Source organism: Muscardinus avellanarius (assembly GCF_963383645.1).
Source record: "Muscardinus avellanarius genome assembly, chromosome: 5".
NCBI lineage: Eukaryota > Metazoa > Chordata > Mammalia > Rodentia > Gliridae > Muscardinus > Muscardinus avellanarius.
The window spans coordinates 36,302,575-36,325,068 of NC_137790.1; the positions used below are offsets into that span (position 1 = coordinate 36,302,575).

Below are 22,494 nucleotides of genomic sequence, written 5' to 3' on the forward strand. Positions count from 1 at the left end.
TCTGAGTTGGGCATGAGCTCTTCAGGTGCCAAGGGTAGAATCTTATATATAGTTAGATATAAAATGTCACCTAAAGAGTCCATTTATTAATATTGAGGGTTGATATAATTATGAGAGCTGTAATTTCAGCAGTGGATTTATTTGGGTAGTGGCTCAGGTTAATAGGGTGTGGCTAGAAAATGTGGATTCCTGGGGATGCAGTCTTGGATATTATCTATGGTACTTCCTCTCCTGATCTCTCTCTTGTTTCTGGCCTTCATGATGTAAGGAGCAAAGCTATGTACCCTCCCTTTCTCTATTTCTTGCCACCATGCCCTGAGATCCACAGTCCAAAGCCTCACATGAACTGAACCCCAAAATCCTCCCAAAAAAACTGAACAAATATATTTGTTTCCTCTAACATACATGGTCAGATCTTTGGATACAGCTATGGGAATACTGGCTGATATAGATAGAATGTACTTAGTTTTATATGAACAAATAGTCTGCAAACTAAAATTACAAATAGCCTCCAAACTAAAACCAACATTCCTTGAAAGTAGGATCACCAGTGTGACTAAGATGTGGCCAAAAGAAAGTATATGGAAGAGATGTGTTTCCATCCATACAAGGTAATAACCTAAAGCCATTTTCCTTCCTACATGAAATAGAGAGAGATGGTGAGTACTGTTTGTCATGTAGATAACACTGCGAGAGAGAAGACAACTTGATATAAGGAACCTGAACATACACAAAAAGTAGACCCAGCCTAACTGCAGAGCATACAGTGATATGAACAATTACATCAACTACCCTGTCAATGACACTGCATCTTGGTTCTTGAGTAAAAATATGAACAATATCTTATGTGATGACTAAGAAAGGTGTTTATTAGGCATCCCAACATCCTTAATTAAGACTAATAAATTTGTAAAGTCAAACTAATGTGTTCCTAAACTGGAAAGCATATTATAATTCAAATATAAGAAACACTGTGGTGGATCCCAGCACTCTCCTTACAAGGCTTTTGTCTTCTTCATCACACTCACTGTTGACTACCTCTATCTTCTATCCTCAGCCCAGCCATATCAGCTTTATAATGAATTGGCTTTCTTCCAGCCTCTGTTCTCAGCTATGCTTGGTATATTCTTTCACATCTCTTACTTCTTTGGCTCTGTAGTAACACTGATGTTCTTCTAAGTACCATATCTCATCTCCCTTGGACTCTGGAAACTCCCTTTCCAAAATCTACCTTTTCAGTAATCAAAATAAAACAGGTAAATTTATCTTACAACAAAGCTTAGATATGGATATATTTTCATATAGACTTGGGGACTAGCCTAGATTTTAAAAGTAAAATCTTCTTGACTTTTAATGTTCTAACATGAACTTACTTACATACTTACTTACTTATTTACTTACATAGTGAGTAGCAATATCACGAGATCAATCCATGTCAAGTTGTGTGCATAGCCTCTTTTGGGGATCATTGTGTATACTGCTGTCCCACTGAATATTCTTGATGAAGGTGTGTGTGTGTGTGTGTGTGTGTGTGTGTGTGTGTGTGTGTTGAGGTAGGGTCTCACTGTGCTGCCTAAACTTGTTTTGAACACCTGAGCTCATGTAATCCTCCCATCTCTGACTCTGAGTTCTAAAATTACAGGAATGTGCCACCTCACATTGAACTGAATGTTCTTAACAAAATATTTCAGATTGTTTTACTGTGTTCTCTGAAGTTTGCTTCTGTCATTGCCACTTGCCCATAGGAAAACATCTATTCTGAAAACATGTTACAATTTGCAAAGATTGATTATTTTAGCTAAGGGCTACACTTGGTAGTGTTTTTAAAATAGAGTCATCAAAAGGGCAAAGAAATTATAATTAAGCTAATAAATTATAGTAGTATAGCATAATGGTTAAGAACAACCTCTGTCAGTTTGCCTCCCAGCAGCAGCAACTATCAGCAACCTATGTGACATTGAACAAGTTACATAATCTCCTTTGGTTCTATTTCCTCATTTAATGATAATAAGTCCTTCCTGAAAAGATGATATTATTACTGAAACAGCTGATATTCACAATGTGTTTAAAATGATGACATAGTTTAGTGTTCTCAGATAAAAGAAAGGAGAGAGAGAGAGAGAAGAGAGAGAGAGAGAGAGAGAGAGAGAGAGAGAGAGAGAGAGAGAGAGAGATAAGAGTTTATAAGGAACAAATCTGATTATAGCCTAGTTAAGACTATGAATTCTTGTTGGCCAATCATTGTACATTTATAATTATGAAACAATTATTTTGTAAACTTAAAGGATAAGAAAAAAGAAAAAGAACAGAAGAAAAAATCAACAGGTTTATGAGGGTTCTTACAGTGTGCTTGTCTCTGAAGGTGACCTTCTTGGAAAAACGTATGTTATTTGTTCCTTGAGCTGTGTATGATTAGTTTCTTCATCATACCCAGACAAATTAGGAAGGCTGCTGTGGTGCCCAGAAATCATCCGTTAAACAAAGTCAAAATTAATGATAAAATTGAGTTCCCTTTGTGTTTGATTTTCATCTATCTGCACTCAATTATAAACGAGCTATCAAAGAAAGCTACCCATTAGCTGTTAATTCATAATGACTTCAGAAAGCAATCCCCATACTACCATTGATATCTCACTGACAACCTCCTGCTCTCTGCAGGGCTTTAGTTGCAAATGAAAAGAGAAAACAAAACTACATAATACAAGCCGCTCCTCATTCTGAACCTTGCCATAAAAACCCCAACAAAGAGAAATCCGTTTTAATATAAATGTGCCTTAATAAGATTTGATTTATATGTTTAAAAGAGACAACTACACTATTTTTATCTTTCATCATGATTTATTGTATCTTAAGTAAAAGTAGGCATAGATGGAGTAACAGTACATTCCAGATTCTATTTCATTGTGTCAAAGTAAATATTCTTCAAAGTTTGAGAAAGTTTTCAAAGAAAAAAATATCTGAAACAGAGCTGATGTATGCTTCACCCAGTAAGATACAATATCTAATTACCAATCTGAGGTAAGAGTGAAATCATCCCATAATTGGAACCTTTCTCTCCTCATATAACAAATATAAGTAAACATTCAGACTTTTGGCATGTCCATAACTAAATTTATTTTGTAGTCTCCTAACTGGCTTGGAACTATAAGGTAAATGAACTAGGCTCTGTCCATTTATAAATGGGTGATTTAAAGAAATATATCAATTTTACAGTAGCACAGTTCACAATAACCAAATTATATAATCAGCTTAGATGACCATCAAGAGATGAATGGATCACAAAACTGGGTTACATACACATGATAAAATTTTACTCAGCCTTAAAGAACAATATTATGTCATTTGCAGGAAAATGGATGAAACTTTAGAATATTATGCTAAGCAGATTATCCAGTCTGAGAGAGTGAATAGTTGTATGTTTTCTCTCATATGTGGAAGCTAGACAAAAACTGGGGGGGAAAATAGATATCAGATAGAGGAGCACAGACTCTTATGGAGTGATGGAGAGGGATTAGGGGAGGGAGGAAGAGAGACATAAAGAAGGCAACAGTTTAAATAACCCTATGTACATACATACAATTACCAAAGCCAGTATCAATGACATGTACAGGGAAGAGAAGGGATCTTAAGGTGGGATCTGAAGGGAAATGTATTATTGTGTGTATATATATTCCTATCACGCTATACTTTAGTATGATATAATAATTACAATTCACCAATAAAGTCATATTTTAAAAAGAAATATTAAAACAGGTGGGCATGTTTTAATATTTCTTTTTTAAATATGCTTTTATTGGTACACTCCTGTAATCCCAATACCTGAAAGGCTGAGACAGGAGAACTGCAGGTTTTAGGATAGTCTCAGCAACTTAGAAAGAACCTATTTCACAATAAAAAATAAAACAGGGCTGGGCATGTAGCTCAGAGGTAGAACACCCCTTGGTTCAATCCCCAATACCACAAAAATAAAAAAAAATGTTAAAGCATCCTTGGATCTTAATATAAAATAATTAAAAGCCCTTATTAAAATATTTTTACATATTGAATTTACTTTATTTTTACAAAAAAGAACTTTCAATATTTATAATTAAACTTTGATATTTAGAAATAAAATAAGAAAGAAAGGTAAAGAGTTAAGATAATGTTATAGGATGATGGGATGGGGTGGTTATTTTAATTATAAAATTTACCCATTTTAGCTTTCTGATAGTCAAAAGTAAAAAAAAAGAAATGTGATGATATAAAAATAAGTTTTCAAATCTTTAATAAGATGGCAAACTTTTCTAGAATTAAGTTCTCAGACCATGACTACAAAGAATTTTTGTATAACTTACTTGGAAGATCTAAAGTTTCATTAAAACACTGCTTTCCAAGTCCATATTTCTTTATTGAAGATTTTTATTCTTAACTTAATCTCAATAGAATTCTTCCAAAAAAGGCAATTCTACAGGTATAAGATGCCCAAACTCCAAGAATTGAACAGTACCAAAATACAGTTTGTAAATTTCTTTCACTTTCAGTACAACCTACATAAGCAAAATGTTTTGCACAGCGAGGGGTACTTACCTGATGGCCACTATCCTTTCTATTCAAGCTGACAACAAATACTGAACAGCTCCTGGGAATCAGACACACTAATTCCCTGGGACACAACTACAATTAAGATTCTGACTCTGCCTTCAAAAGTTTCAGTATAAGAAAACAAGACTAATTGATCAATTTTAAGCATATGTATAGTTATCTCTATAATTGAATGACATATTGTTCAGTGAGTGATAAGAAAACAAACTCTAGGAAGTTATAGGGAAAAGTGGAATTTGAGATTATAGAAAAGTTGACCAAAAAATATCCTATACAGGACTCTGTATCAAATAATGGGAGTCCATCAAAGTACCAAATCAGGGGAAAACCATTCCAACTAGCAGGGATATTGTCTTTCTATTTGCTGAGACCAGGACCAGAGTAGCATTTGCAAAGCCACAAGTAATTCATTGTGGGCAAGATACAGGGTAAAGACAAAAATGGAAAGGAATCCAGAGGCCAGGGTATGGGGGACTTCATATGGCAAGACAAGAGGGATGGAAACCATTAAGAGCCAACCCTATACATATTTTAAAACAGATAGATGTTTATTTTTTATTTTATTTTTTTATTTTTTGGTGGTACTGGGGTTCCAGGAAGGCCTCCTACCTCTGGGCTACACTCCCAGACCTATTTTATATATTTTTTTTATTTGTAAACAGGGTCTCTTAAGCCAGCACAGCTGTTTTCGAACCTGTGCAATACTCCTGTCTCCGCCTCTCAAGCTCAGGGATTACAAGAGTGTGCCACCACGCCCAGCTAGATGTTTATTTAAACACAGTCATATATGGGAGCCCAATCATCAAACAGAAAAAGATTCTGCTTTATTTCAAGTGAGTGTAGGAATATCTGAAAACTGATCTACTGAGCTATTTATTATATTGTTTGAAAACCTCAGGGATAAGCAATAAAGGTTAGGAAGTTCATCACAATGGATTAAAGCACAAGAATAACATGATCATATTTAAAGTCTTAGAAAGATGACTCTTGCTCTAGTAAGGAAATGAGCTAAGATACAGTGTAGGAGGTAAGAACGAGGAAGAAGAGATATAAGAGTTATAGACATTTCAGGGGGAAAGTTTCACAGTTATGGACATTTCAGACAAAGAGTAAGGCAGATGGTAGTCAAATTTTTAGAACATCAGGATTAAAGATAATACCTTAGTGATTATCAGAAAACCAAAGAAATAAGATTCAAATTTAAAGCAGAGGTATAATATTCAAATCTAATACCCATATTGTTATCAGCAACACATTAAGTCAAAATGTTAGTATTATCTTCCAGATACTGAGAGCAAAGTGAATCTAGATTTTTTTATTTTTTTATTTTTTTGGTGGTACTGGGGTTCCTGGAAGCCCTTCTACCTCCGGGCTACACTCCCAGACCTATTTTATATTTTTGAAACAGGGTCTCTTACGCCAGTGCGGCTGGCTTCGAACCTGCGCGATCCTCCTGTCTCCGCCTCCCAAGTGCGGGGATTACAAGCGTGCGCCACCACGCCCGGCTTAGATTTTTTTATAATAAATGAACTTTAATCAGAGAGCAAATATGAAATACCTAAGATTTCAAGCTACCTCTAAAAGAAATACTACAGGAAATGTAAAGGAAAAGAAAATACTAACTTTAAGTCACAAAGATAATTATTTATGACAAGTTTGAATTGGCAGGTTGTACATAGTATCAGGTTAAACTTTTTTTAGTATAACTAGAAATAATTTAAGAACTGCAAAATAATGAGACTATCAAAGGCCATGGTACAACTGGATTCACATATGAATTTATATGAACTGTCAATATAAATATTCAGAATGGAATGCTTAATAATAGCAAATTAAATTTGCATTGTATCATTTTATGTTTTAAATTTAAATTACATCCATCTAGTTACTTGTGCTACTTTATTTTTACTTTATTTATTTTTTATGATTAAATCAGAGTAGTAGAATAGAGTCCAATTAATAAGAAGTTATGGAAAGAGAGATGTATATGAAAATAGACTTTTTCTTTCAAGACATTTTGAACATTTTAAAAATGAAAAGCATGTTCACAGAACATTTAAAACCATCTTTGTCTACTGAAAATAAGACAAATATTTTTATATTCTCTAAGAGGGGGAGTACAAATATATCTAAAAGAATAAGTCATTAAGCATCAAAGTCCTGAATAAAACAAGAAGGAAGTGCTTAAAGAATAATTTGGTCATTATTTAAAATTACTGGGATTTTTAAAAAAAATATGAAAGGCATACTTAAGAAAAAGCACAACAAGAGGGACTTTAGATAATAGAGGAAGAAATCCAGTGGAGGGAGGGAGGTCATCTTGGGAAGGGTAGGAGAAATTAGTGAAGAAAACACTTCCACTGAAATTATGTACATATGTCAGAACACTTCAATGCTGATCTCAGTATCTTGTATTGAGGGAGGGAATGGGGAGAGAGCCAGAAGGAAGCTCACCAAGTGCTGTGTGCATGTATAGCACTATCACTCTAAACTACATTATGATGTGAGACTACAATGCACCATAAAAGTATAAAAACATAAATAAAAATTCACACAAAAGCAAACGTAGAAACTGTTGTCTTGCACATTTTCATAGTAAAATTTTCCTGTTTCCTAAAATATCACTATTTTTTGTAGTCTACTTATACACATGACCTCATCATAAGTAAATTCATGTCAAATTGACTAAACTCTATGCCATGTACAACTAGTCTATACCTGTACAATCTTGCTTGGCTTAATATTCTATCATTCCATAATTGACTCTTGACAACTTTTTACTAATCAACATCAATTAACTCCTTCAAAGACAAAGGTTATGTAATTCTTCCCTTAAAGTTCCTCTAATTTTCAACCTATAACCATTACTCATATCCTTTGCATATCCCTAAGAAATTCTCTCTGACCCTCTTTCTCCTTCTCTTTATCTTTCTTCCCTTTCTTCTTGGACCATCAATATTTAGCCAAAAATGAAGAAAACTAAATCACTAAGAATTAACAATTTTAAATTTCATTTACTTAATCCTATTTTTCTTTAAAAAACAGTCTCAAAAAATCCAAGATCCTTCTTTAACTCCCTAATCACCCACCAAGTGCTCAAAAGACACCTCTGTTGGCTGGGGGGGGGGGGGGTGCATGCTTGTAATCCCAGCATTTAGGAGGCTCAGACAGGAGGATTGTGGTTCGTGGACACCCTCAGCTATTTGGTGAGGTCCTTTGAAACTCAGTGAGACCCTGTTTCAAAATAAAGAATAAAAAATAGGGATAAGGGTGTAGCTTGAAGGTAGAATGCCCCAGGGTTCCATCCCCAGTACTGAAAAGAATAAATAAATAAATAAAAATAAATAAAACACATGTGTTTATCAGGGATTTTCATGGGGTGGACTATAAATTCAAGAGAAAGCATTGTAGCTTTTCTTTCTATACACACATCCAGGACAGCTAGTACAATGCTTCAAATGAAGAAATCATAAATTAAATAATTATAATCTAAGAAAATGGGGGCAAAATTAGATAAAAGAATTAATGAAGACTAAATTTAAAATACAAAGGAGCACTTCTACTTTCTCATTTATCTCTCTAGGCAAAGAAACTTAACTCTACAGACTGTCAAAAATATACTGCTTTAGAAATTTACACATTTATTTTGTGTTTCCTATCTATCAACCTTCTAGGGAGCTTAAAAAACATGAATCAATTAATAAGACTTTATTCTCGACTACAGAAGAGAGACCATTTCCTACTATATTATTAGGTTCATTAATATTCATCTTGTATTTTGCAAACACAAAGTATTATCATTGCTGTGGTAAGGGAAAGTGCATCTAATTCTAACTATGCATTCTCCCTCAAATTAGATGTTTCAGGTCTTAAAGGTTGATTGAGTTGAACCAGGTAACAAATGAAGTGAGTAGAAGATCTTCTGTAGGTCATAGAGAAGAAAATCTTTATCACATACAATAATATATAAAGCCATAACAAGCAAGAAATAATCAGTTTGACTAAAATCTCATAATCATTGTATACTATGAGAATGTAATGACCCAATGAAGCCCCCGAATCATAAAATATTCTTCTGCCTAGCAGAAGAACTTCTTTTTCTTTTAGAAATTTTTGAGTTTGAATTAAAAATGACAAATTTTTCAGGATTTCTTTTCTTACTCCAAAAGACTATGATCTCAAAGCCAGGAAGAGAATTCTTAGAACCGAACCACGATGGCATCTAGAACTTTCCGCCTCCCACATGATGAGTAAAAACATTTCTGTTATTTATGCAATTCATTTTATGGTGTTTTGTTGTGGCAGTTTGGGCTAAATAACTCTTGAGCCTTTGAAAACGTTAGCAATGATATCACAAAGCCTCTCTTCTAGTCCATTTTTCTTACTAATTGGGAAGGAAAAGTTAAAATATGAAAACATCATAAACCCTAAGAAGAAAGAAATACTAAAAGTTACTGCTAATCATTTGAAATAATAAAAAGGAGAAAATTAAAACTAAAAGAAAAGGAACTCTTCACAGTTTACCTCCAATCAATCTTTCAAGTTTATGTACCCTAACCTTTTTTAAAATGAGCTTTATTTTGCTAGTAAGACCTAGTGTTCACTCAGCAATCAGCTCCAGGAGACTGGCCTTTGTGAACCTTATTTCCAGAAGCTGTGGCTTTCTACTGGATTTGGCCAATGTGGAGCCTTAGCAAGAGGTCAGAAAGAAAATGGAATGAGAGAATGGGGTTTTTGCCTCCTATATCCTTCTGGCTCCTTCTCTATGAAGTTACCATGTGGCTTTCAACCAGAGTTCAGCGCTCCTCTCAACGTGGGCCATTCTTTTTACCTCTGGGTTTCTAATTATTATCCCTTGTTTCTTATGGCCTAGGCAGGGTTAAAATTTGGATGTCTTCCAACCCTATTCTCCTTTGAACTCTCTTGTAGTTTCCCCTGCACACTCAACTTTGAAAATAGCCTTTTTAAAAATAATACCTATTCAAACTGTCCTATTTTAAGAGTACCATTTGCTTCCTGTTGGGACCTGAATCAATACACACGAACTCATGCACCACTCCCGGGTTAAAATATCTTTTTTTCCCCCCTCATTCTCTTCAATTAACTTCTAAACATGATAGTCAGTATGCTTGAATGTCACTGCCCCTCTATAAGTTTCTCAGTTACTATCACAAAATAAAAAAATGTTCATTTTTTTTACGATAACATTTTGTTTAAAAGACACACACATACCACATAAAGACTACAATTCACCACAAGCATCTCAGATCAAGAAGAGCACCTAACACAAAGCAGGTACTTAACTACTGTGATAAACTACTAGGGAAAAACTAGAGGAAAGTTTTTCTAGACATAATGTTGCTAAATGTATACTTTTTAAATAGTGAACAAAAATAATCTCAAAATACATTAATTGGACTACATATTTAAAATAAAAGAGAACTAAAGACATGAATAATATTTATCTAATTATCACTTAGAAAAGCAATCTTCTATGCCGGGCGTGGTGGTGCACGCTTGTAATCCCCACGCTTGGGAGGCAGAGACAGGAGGATCTTGCTGGTTCAGAGCCAGCTTTGCTGGCTTAAGAGACCCTGTTTACAAATTAAAAAAAAAAGAAAAGTATAAAATAGGTCTTGGAGTGTAGCCCAGAAGTAGAAGGGCTTCCAGGAACCCCAGTACCACCAAAAAAAAAAAAAAAGTAATCTTCTATTCTTTCCTATATTTCATGGCATTGAATGATAAGTTTACTATGTCATATTATTTTTAAATATTTTGTTTGAAAATGCATTTAAAAACTTTAAAAGGAGACATGTGCATGCCTGACCTTATAAACAGAAAATATCTTGTCAGTGTTCAATTGAAAACATGAGGTGGTTTGCAAAGAAAACAAAGATATTATTTTAATGGTAAGTAATGATTCTATTTTATTAGTGGTTACCAGGTAAGTCATAAGAGAAAAAGTCTCAAGTGAGTTATAAAGGTCAGTCCCTTGTAGAGTGAAATAAATTTTCAATATAACATAAGATTTTTAATTACCAAGATAGACCACCTAGGGATTACTTCAGAATGAAAGGCCAAAAACTTCAAATTAGTTGATTTTTGTAATAGAAAATGTAACCCTTCCCTCAAAAAAATTGATATATCACACTTCACAAGTGAATAACTATATCATTATACTAATAGTATCTAAATGTTCCAGTCTACGTTTCTATTTAATTTTCTTCAGTGAATTTTTTAGAAAAAAATAATGAAGAAAAGTCACAAAATAGTTTACCTGGTATGTATCGATTGTTTCTTTGTGGTTGTTAAACAATAAATTTTAAAGGTCAGATGACAATATAAAACCATTTTTGATCTATCAGATTGTTAATTTCAAAGTAAAGAAACTAATGAAAGGTAATATAGTATAGAGCATAATATGAAAACTATAAAAGATGTCAGTTATGTTAGAGGCAAGGAGCTAAAATAATGCCTAATTTTATGATATATTATATTATATATAAATAATTATCCATTGCTTATATAGGTGGAGTATCTGATAGCAGAAGTGCTTTAGATTTCAAATTTGGGAATATTTGCATATATACAATGAAGCATGTTGAGGGAAAGAATCCAAGTCCAAATACAAAATTCTTTTATGTTTCATATACATATACTTTAAAGATAATTTTATATAATATTTTAAGTGATTATATGCATGAAATGAAGTCTCATGGTATGGAATTTTTCATTTCTAGTATCATGTCATTGTTCAAAAACTTTTAGAGTCTAGTGTATTTTGGATTGCAAATTTCTGCATTGGGGATGTTCAAAATATAATTATTTAGCCACTTGTACAGAAAAAAACATTTTGAAATTAATTTAATATTAATTTTTAAAGTATGTAAGGTGTCAATACTCATAAAATTTACTAATTGAAAAGTAAAAAAAATCTTCAACATATTTTAAAAATATTTATCTGGGTACAGTGGCACACACCTGTAATCCTAGTGCTTAAGAGGCTGAGTCAGGAGGATCACAGGTTTGAGGCCACTCTCAGGAACTTGGCAATACTCTCATCAACTTAGTAACCCCCTGTTTCATAATAAAAACTCATTTAAAAGTCTTAAAGTATAGCTCAGAAGTAGAATACTTCTAGGTTCAACTCCTAGCACTAAAAATATAAGTAATGAATTATTAAAATAATAAAATAATAATCAGAAACAAATGTTGCTTTACCTCATTCTATTCACAAAATCAGGCCATACATGCAAGAGACAAAAAAAGTCATTTCCTAAGTTCCTTCAACCTGGACCTAAAAATTCTCTTAATATGCAAGAACTACTTCTTGATTATCTTCTCTGACAAGCACTATTCTTAGAATCAAGACTATACAGTGCTATCAAACAAAAAAAGCAAAGGCCCTGCTCTTGTGGAGCTTATACAGATATATAAAAAGGATTATTTATATTAAATTTAAATCCTTCTTACTGTATATGCTGCAGCTACTATTTTCTCTTTTTCACTACAATTATAAAGAACATTGGATGCCTTCCCATATTAAATTGTCTCCTCATTCATACAATATTCTTTTGTAGTAATTATATATATATATATATATATATATATATATATATATATATTATGTGTAGCAATGTTTTCATATTGAACTGTAATTTCATTGTTTGCAAAATATTTAAACCTGCAAAACACACATACAATGCGTTTTTACCTAAATGATACTACAGAATACTATATTAATATTTTAAATAGCAAAGGACAATAAAAATAATTGTATCATAAAATACACCATACCATGATAATGATCAAAGGAAGGGAAAGAGATAGGCAAATGCAAAAATATATCAGTGTTGGTTAAAATAAAAAAAATAGTCTTAAATGTGTAATTCAGACTTTGGAACCTATCAAACATTCTTTGAAGAAACATGAGAAGCCAAGTGTGTCAACCAAAGCAGCAGGAGAGTATAGGATGCTCAGCCTACCTCCAACCTGGAGGCCCATAGGTTAATTCAGCAGGCCTTACCAAAGGAAAGCTAAATAAACACCCTCAAATCAGAGTCTATAAATAAAAGAAAAGGGTCAGAAAGAGAATGTACCCACAATGCAAAGGCCTCCAAAACAGCATCCTCTCCCATTTTTAAAGTGGCTCATTGCAGGATAGGTTTTAGCAAGACTCTCTTTACACGTTAAATCTTTCTACATTTACTAATTTTAAAGCCAGCTTTCCTTTTTTATTAATCTTTGTACTTTTCAAACTAAATTTTCATAATTACTAAAACTCACTTCTTCTATGTTATATTTTATATTGTTTCTAAAAATCTGATAATACAACCAAATTTGATACCTTACCAGCCAAACATTTGTAATCTAACACATTTCTAGTTCACTGATGTCCTCTTTTCAGTTTTCCTGTTTAGACATTAGACTATTTCTCCCACCATTATCATATATCAGTTGGACATTCTAATTTGTGTATATGGGAGGAGTTACTATGGATTGAATCCAGGGGCATTCTACCTCCATGCTACACCCTTAAGTTGCTGAGACTGTCCTTGAAACTGTGATACTCATGTCTCAGACTAGGATTACAGGAGTGTACCATCATACCTAGTGACATTCAAATATTTTAAATTGATCTCTGCACATAAAATAAAAACAAAGTGATAATCTCATGTACAATAAAAGAGAGTGGCAAGCCGGCCATGGTGGCGCAAACTTGTAATCCCAATACTTGGGAGGCTGAGACAGTAGAATCGCAGGTTCCAGGCCAGCCTCAGCTACTTAGTGAAGCTTCTACAACTTAGTAACACCCTGTTTCAAAACAAAGAATAAATCAAGTGTAGTGGCGCACACTTGTAATCCCAGTATTCGGGAGGCTGAGACTGGAGGATCACGGTTCGCAGACAGCCTCAGCTACTTAGTGAGGCCCTCGGTAACTTAGTGAGACCCTGTCTCAAAATAAAGAATAAAACATAGGGAAGGGGATGTAGCTTGGAAGTAGAATGCCCTTGGGTTCAATACCCAGTACCAAAAAGGAAAAAAAAAGAGACAGAGAGTGAATAACATACCTTTAATTTGGATCCATGAGGTACCGGAGACTTATTCTGCTTTGGTGGGATATACAATTCCCATTTTCCATATTCCAGCTTTTTATATGGGTATGAAAATGGATTCCAGCCATCTAAAAAGATGAAAATGATCATTAAACAATGCTATAATATTATTTTTTTATTTTTATTGGTGCTTTGTAGTCATCATTTTAATGGAGTACAGATATAAGATAGTAAGGACATACATGCAAACATCACTCATTTAGCCCTTCCCATATTCCCACCCCAATCCCTGCCCCTCCCTCCCTCCCTCCCTTCCATCCTCCCTCCCTCCCTTTCTTCCTTCCTTCCTTCCTTCCTTCCTTCCTTCCTTCCTTCCTTTATTGTGGTATTGGAGGTGAAACCCAGGGGCATTCTACCTCTATGTGACACCCCCGCTATATTTTTTTTTAAAACAAGGTCTCACTGAAGTGCAGAGGGCCTCACTAAGTAGCTGAGGCTGTCCAAGAACTGTGACCCTCTGGCCTCAGCCTCCTAAATGCTGAGATTACAAACTTGTGCCACGAGGCTCAGCTTTCCTCTCTTCTTCTCATGTTTCGCTTAGTGATTGACTTGGATATGTTTTTGAATGTATATCACACACATTAGGGAATTTCTTCTTCCCTCGCCCATCCTCCGTAATTAAAGTCGCCTTATATGCTAGATCTAATGTTTACTGAATTTCAAGTAAAACCTAATATACTGCTTACTTATACAAAATAAAATCACCTAAAAATAGTTTTCTAAGATGTTAATCAAAATACAGGGCCCAGGCATGGTGGCACACACTTATAATCCCAGCATTCTGGAGGCGGAGACAAGAGCTCAGCTACTTCGCAAGGCCCTTCACAAATCAACTTTTGAGAACCTGCTTCAAAAATTAAAAAAAAAAAAAGACTAAAATATAGGCCTGGGGGTGTAGCTTGGAGGTAGAATGACCCTGGGTTTCATCCCCAGTACCACACACACACACACACACACACACACACACACACACACACAAAAACCCACTGTATTAGCCACTTAGGGAAAAAATAGACCATCCTAAATTTCCGAGAAATGCATCTGAAAGTATGCCTGCTGTATCCTAAATTGAAATAGTGATTATGATATTTTCTATTATAATTTCAACTTTAATGTTTCTTATTAATAAATAGAATGTAAAAAATAGATGTCATCAACAAAAAGATAATATGAATAAAAGAAACACATTCTAGGTAACAGATAAGATACAACCACGGTAGAAAAAAATGAAATAAATATTACAGCCGGTACCCAAATCATGAAAGAGTAACAGAGATTAGTTAAAAAATCTAAAGAAACACCTTAAGCCGGGCGTGGTGGCGCAGGCTTGTAATCCCCACGGTTGGGAGGCAGAGACAGGAGGATCGTGCAGGTTAGAAGCCAGCCACGTGCGCTGCCTTAGGAGACCCTGTTTCCAAATAAAAATGTAAAAATAGGTCTGGGAGTGTAGCCCAGAGGTAGAAGGGCTTCCAGGAACCCCAGTACCACAAAAAAAAAAAAAACCTTAAGTAAAAAAGATAAAGGCTAAGCATGGGATTTGGGAGGCTGAGACAGAAGGATCCTAGGTTGGAGGACAGTCTCAACAACAAAATATATATATATATATATATATATATGTTTTGCCAGACATTCTGGCACATGCTTCTAATCCCAGTACTTGAGAGACAGAGACAGAAGGATTGAGGATCAATGACAGCCTCAGCTACCTAGTGAGAATCTCTGCAATTTAGTCAGACTCTGTTTCAAAATAAAGAATAAAAAAAAAAGGGCTGGGGGTGTAGCTCAAGTAGAATGTCCGTGGGTTTCATCCCCAATTGTCACACAAAAAAAGTTATGTATCATCAACCAAATAAGATGACATAAATAAAAGCTTTACAAATAATAGGGGGTAGCATTAAAAATCAATGAGTAGGCAGGCTTGGTAGTGCAAGCTTGTAATCCTAGTACTTAGGAGGCTTAGCTAATAGGATCACAGTTTCGAAGCTAGCCTCACCTTCTAGTGAGGCCCTTTGCAACTTAGTGAGACCCTGTTTCAAATTAAAGAATAAAAAAGGGCTGGGGGTATAGCTCAGAGATGGAAGGCTCCTGGGTCCCCAGTACTACTTATTCGATAATAACAATAACACTCACTGATTTTTTTCCTGTTAATCATTATAAAAGATTAAATGGAGACTGCTGTGGTGGTGCACACTTGTAATCCCAGTGTTTGGGAGGCTGAGATAGGAGGATCACAATTTCCAAGCCAGCCGCAGCTACTGAGTGAGGCTCTCAGCAACTTAGTGAAACCCTGTTTCCAAATAAATTATAAAAAAAAAAAATACAGCTGGGAGTATAACCCAAAAGTGCAAAAGCCCCTGGGTTCTACCCCCACTACCACACACACACAAAAGATTAAATATATCTATGCCTAGTAATATACCTAAAAACCATTCAAATATAGATTAAGGTTTAAATATAATAAAACTGTGAATGTTTAGAAAAATTTTACATATACAGAAATATGTATGTACATATATATTCTTTAAAATATTAAATTATATTTAGTATATTATATATATACCACATGCAATCTTGAGTTGTTAAATAAGACACAAAAAAACTATTAAATTTTATGAAGAATGATAAATTTGACCCCTAAAACAATACATTTATCTTCACAGATAGACAGAACAACAGAATAAGACAATATAATAATAGAGCAAATACACTGTAAGAAAGACCCAGCATACAGAATACATGTAGAATGTTATAAGTGAATTTAAAAAAACAAGAGAAAAATGGACAAAAAATATAGTCAGAGGACACTTGAATGACCAATAAGCATATGTAATGATAGTCAAACTCACTTATAATCATGTAGTCACAAATTAAGGCAATAAGGTATCATTTTCTAGTGACTGGATTGGCAAATCTTAAGTTTTAAAATATCAAGCACTCAAAAAAGCTATAAATCAATACTACTGCTAAGGGTATATATGGATAAAAACAATTTACATTGCATGCCAAAGTTGAAGTTGTGTTAACCTCATGGCAGAAGAAAGCATTCAGAAGTGTTCACTAAAGATTTATTTGCAACAGCAAAGAAAGTAAGCAATTAAAGTTTAAGTCATCCAAAAACTAAGTAAATATATTATGATCTATAAATAAATAAGTGCTATAAAATGGTATAAAATGAACAGATTAGATTGTATATGTCATATATACAAATGTCTGAATCATAAAAGATAATTTTAAAAGGCAGCAGATGAGTATCATTTATATCAAGTTCAATAATATACAGAGAAAATATATAAAGAATATATACATTTATATGTAACAAAAATGTTGAAATAAAAATGGGAATTTGAAACTAGGGAGATCTAGAAGCCTCAAGAAATCCCCTGCACCCATGGTTTCCTCCTTTACAATCAACTCACTCCATAAACTCTAAAGATCTTTACTCTCAGCCAATCTAAATAATGGGGGTAAGCTACAAGCAAGAAATAGTATTTAAATAAAGGTCTTTCTTAATATTTCCCTGTTTTCCATCAGGAACAACCTGAAAATGTCCAGAGGTGGTTTACTTTGAGTAGCAGCCCAACAGAATCAGTGTTATTACACATCCTTGCTTCTAATATCTCAAATGCAACATGTGTATGTATCCTGTGACATTCCTTTACCAAAACAGTTTAATTTATAGTTGAAGAAAAAAAGAATAAAAAAGCTTTAAACATGAATATCTGGTAACTAACATTCTATGTATTCACTGAATTTCTTTTTATGCAAAACTTTTAAACTTAGATAAACTTAGGCAGCATATCTTTTCCTGGTTTGCTAGATCTGAAAATAAATATTATAGTTATTAGTTCATTTACTCATTCATTGCATATGTGCTTTGAACATATTGCAGGTCCTGCTCAAAGGTGAATTGAAATTAAGTGTTCAAAATGAACCAAATCCCACTAAGAAAAGTTACAGTGAGTAATAGTACAATAAAATAGAGTAAATTTTAAGAGTAATTTTTAATGAAGCATGCATTAGAAATTAAACCATAAATAAGATTTTTTTTTCTTTTTTAGCCAGTTACTGTGACTCATGCCTGTAATTGCAGATACTCAGGAAGCTAAGGCAAGAGGATCACAAACTCAAGGCCAGCCTGGGCAACTTATCTAGACCTTGTCTCAAAAAATGAAAAGTAAGAAATAGCTTAGTCATAGGGCACCCTCAGTTTCTAGCTCCAGTGGGAAAAAAAGGTGAAAATGTTTTGCTATACTTTTCTTTTATAAAATCCTCATGAACTAAAACTGGAAAAGCACACATTGGTTATTTGTGATTATACATTTTGAAAAAATATATTTCTTCTATGGTCTTCAAGAATTCATCTCATTAACACTGCTCTTCCTGTAAACTCAGGTACTGACTCTCCCTCTAGATAAACTTTTCTTTCCAAACCCAACCTTCAACAAAAACTAAGATCATCTTCACGAGTGCCAAAAGAAAATCCACTCTAGCAATGATCATAAGCAAAGCCGAATACATTAAAAATTTCATAAGAGTGAGAGAAAGAAATGCAAGCATGCCTGCCTGTGCAAAAGTATTTTAAGATTCCTGCAGTAAAGACAAACAACTCTCCACGAAAAACTTTAGTTATACCACAGAGGCTTTTTCACTTCCTTTACTCTTCAAATCATTGTTCAACCATGAATTCTCTCTTTTTCATTAGTAATGTTTCTTTAAATTAATAGCAAGGAAATCAACCAAGATACCCATTTCAACCATATTGCAGGCATATGAAATATTTTTCCAACAAAGGCCAGCTCCTCCCTAATATGAGGTCCTATGTGTTTGTGTGTGTATTTACATGCATCTATTTATTATTAAAAGGCTATTTATGTAAAATATTATATATGTTTACATATATAATAAAGTGAGCTTTTCTTCATAGGATACACATATTTGAAGGTCCAGAAACAAAAATAAATGGATTTGGATATGTTCTTATAACCTTTACATTAAATATTTAGTTAAAAATAACTATCCTGAAAGTATATTCAGATATGACTGCAGGAACCAAATATGAAGATTCTCAATTAAAAATAAATACAAAAATTAACATCAAAAGCTTGGAAAAATATTGAATAAAAAAGTTGATTCTGGCGGGTGTGGTGGCGCATGCTTGTAATCCCCGAGTTTTGGGGGGGTGGAGACAGGAAGATCACACGGGTTCGAAGCCAGTCTAGCTGGTTTAAGAGACCCTGCTTCCAAATAAAAATATAAAAATAGGTCTGGGAGTGAAGCCCGGAGGTAGAAGGGCTTCCAGGAACCCCTGCACCACCAAACAAAAAAAAAAAAAAAAAAAAAAAAAAAAGATTTTTTTTTAAAATAAAATTTGATTTAATAAAAAAGATGAAAGTAGCTGGGCGTGGTGGCGCACACTTGTAATTCCCGCGCTTGGGAGGCGGAGACAGGAGGATTGCGCTGGTTCAGAGCCAGCCTTGCTGGCTTAAGAGACCCTGTTTCCACATAAAAAGGTAAAAAAATAGGTCTGGGAGTGTAGCCCGGAGGTAGAAGGGCTTCCAGGAACCCCAGTACCACCAAAAAAAAAAAAAAAAAGATGAAAGTTTATAGACACATTTTAAAGAAAATATAGATCTTATAGAATAAATCATGTGGCCTTTCCTGAATATTCCTAAATAGAACTAAAAAAAAAATTAACTAAGAATAAACAGTTATAAGACATATAAAGTATATCTATAGACCATATATTAGAACCAGATTAAACCAACTACTTTCATTTTAATCCTGTATTACTTATAATACTTACAGCCTCATCTTGAGTATATAAGATAGAATTATTAAATACTTAATTTAAGTAATTTATATAGCTATGTGTCTGAAGATAGAATCAAACAAAACTCTTCACTATATGTGGCAATTTTTTTGCTTCCCTACAAAGCAAAGAACTATATCAAATTTTGTATAGTTTAGTAGTTTTCAAACTTTAGTTAAAATTAGAATCACCTGCACTTCTTTATTTTACCTTTTTTATTTTTTATTGGTACATTGTAGTCATACATCTTAATGAAGTATAGAGAGGCATATATGCACACATCACTCATTTGTACCTTACCCAATTGCCATCTATACTGTACCTCCTCCCTCATTTTCATGTTTGGCTTAGTGATTGATTTTGATATGTTTGTGAATATTCATCATATACATTAGAAAATTTTCCTTTTTCTCCTTCCCGCTCAGTTAGATCACCTTATTTGCTCATCTATGGGTTCTCTTTCCTCCTCTATTATTTCTCCTATGATCCTTTCTCTCCCTAGTTTCCACATATCAGGGAGAGCATCCAACTTCTTACTTTTTGTGACTGACTAATCTCAATTAACATAATATTCTTCAGTTCCATCCATTTCCCTGCAAATGATGTAATTTTGTTCTTCTTTATGGCTGAGTAAAATTCTATTGTGTACATATCCTATTATTTGCAATCCATTCATCTGTTCATGAACATCTTGGCTTGTTCCATAGTTTGGCAATGGTGAATTGTTCAGCTATGAACACAGATACACATGCATTAGTTTGGTAGTTTTGTTTCCATTCTTCTGGGTAGCTATCCAGAAGTGGTATTGCTGAGTCATATGGTAGGTTCATTCCCATTCTTCTGAGGATCCTCCATACTGTTTTCCAAAGTGGTTGCACTAATTTGTAATCCCACCAACAATATATTAGAGTTTTCACTTTTCCACATCCTTAACAGCATTTGCTATTGAGTTTTGAATGATTGCCATTCTAGTTAGAGTTGGGTGATATCTCAGGGTAGTTTTGATTTGCATCTCTCTGATTGGAGATGTTGAACATGTTTTTATACATTTACTGGCAATTTGAATATGTTCTTTAATGAAGTATCTTTTTTTTGATTGGGCTATTTGTTTTCTTAGTGCTGAATTTCTTTAGTTCTTTGTAGATTCTATACATTAGTCCCCTTTCACATAATAGTAGGCCAAAAATTTTCTCCCATTCTTTTGGCTCTCTGTAAAGGTTCTTGATGGTTTCCTTTGCTGTACAGAAACCCTGTAGTTTAACATAATCCCATATATTGATCCACTTTTTAGTTTCTAGTGCCTTTGGGATCTTGTTGAGAAAGATTATATTTATACCTATGTGTTGAAGTATTGGACCTATGCCCTCTGGAATCAACTGTAAGTTCTCTGGTCTAATTTCCAAGCCTTTGATTCATCTTGAATCGACTCCTGTGCAGGATGAAAAAGTAGGGTTTATTTCCATTATTCTGCATATGATTAACAAGTTTTTATAACACCATTTGTTGAAGAGGATAACTTTTTTCCAGTGTATGGTCTTGGCCCCTTTGTCAAAAATCAATTGGCTATAAGTGTGCAGATTGGTTTCTGAGTCTTCTATTTTTGTGCCCATACAATGCTGTTTTTACTATTATGGCTTTATAGTACAGCTGAAGTCAAGTATTATGATGCCTCCAGCATGATTTTTATTTTATTTACTTATTTTATTGCTGAAAACTACTTTGGCTACTTTGGGATTTTTGCTGTTTCAAATGAATTTAAGCACTAATTTTTAAATGTCTGTGAAGAATGACATTGGTTTTTAATAGGTATTGTATTGAATGTGTAGATCACTTTTGAAAGAATTGCCATTCAGATATTTAATCTACCTTTTGAAGAACATGGAAGATCTTTCCAACTTCTAAGGTCTTCTTTGATTTATTTTTTTAATGTTTTATAATTTTTTTGTAGAGGTCTTTTACCTTCTTGGTTTGGTTTATTCCTAAGTATTTTATTTTATTATTTTTGTGGGATATTGAGAGTGGAAGTGTTTTCTGGATTCTTTTTTCAGTGGATTTATTGTTGGCATACAGGAAAGCTTCTGATTTTTATGATTGACTTTGTATTCAGACATTTTGCTGAAAATGTCGATCAGTTCTATAAGCTTTTGGGTTGAGTTTGTTGGGTATTCTAAGTATAGTATGTCATCTTCAAATAAAATAGTTCTAGTTCTTCTTTACTTATTTGTACTCCTTTGATTTCCTTTTCTTGCCTTATTTCTCTGGCTTGAGTCTCAAATACTACATTGAAAAGAAGTGGAAATAATGGATATCTGTGTTTTGTTCCTTGTTCTTACAGTTTTTCCCCATTTGAAATGATGTTGGCTGTGGTCCTATTATATATAGCCTTTATGATACTGAGATATGTTCCATCTATTCTGATTCTCTTCAGTGCTTTTAGCATAAATGGATGTTGGATTTTATTAAATGCTTTTTCAATGTCTATTGAAATAATCATGTGATTTTTGTCTTTGGTTCTGTTTCTGATGAATTACAAGCCTTGCATCCCTGGGATGAACCCTATTTGGTCATGGTGTCTGATTTTGTGTTACTACTTTTACATCTAAGTTCTTCAAAAGTACAGGCCTGTAATTTTCTTTCTTTGAGCTGTCTTTATTTTGTTTTGGTATTAATGTGATGTTGGCTTCATAGAATGTATTTGGTAGAGTTCCTTTTCTTTCTATTTCACAAAATAGATTGAGGAATATTGGGATTAGCTTTTTTATAAAGGTTTATAAAATTCACTTGGGAAGTCATTTAGTACTGGGCTTTTGTTTGATTGTAGGCTTTTATTTATGCTTCAATCTCTTTGATTGCTATTCATTGGTTTAAATTTTCTATGTCTTCCTTACTCAGTTTAGGAAGGTTGCATTTATGTAGGAATTCATCAATTTCTTCTAGATTTTCCATTTTGCTGGAATATAGTTTTTTAAAGTAGTTTCTGATAATTTT

General features: G+C 33.7%; 1 protein-coding gene across 1 annotated transcript in view; it reads right to left on the bottom strand.

The window, feature by feature from the left end:
- The window catches only part of GBE1 (1,4-alpha-glucan branching enzyme 1), a gene marked incomplete at both ends in the record, with an annotated part of 270,361 nt that overhangs the window by 158,618 nt on the left and 89,249 nt on the right, over window positions 1–22,494 (bottom strand). The window contains one exon of the mRNA XM_080696262.1: window positions 13,653–13,765. Coding sequence (XP_080552388.1) covers window positions 13,653–13,765 — 113 coding nt within the window. The remainder of the gene's footprint in view (window positions 1–13,652; window positions 13,766–22,494) is intronic.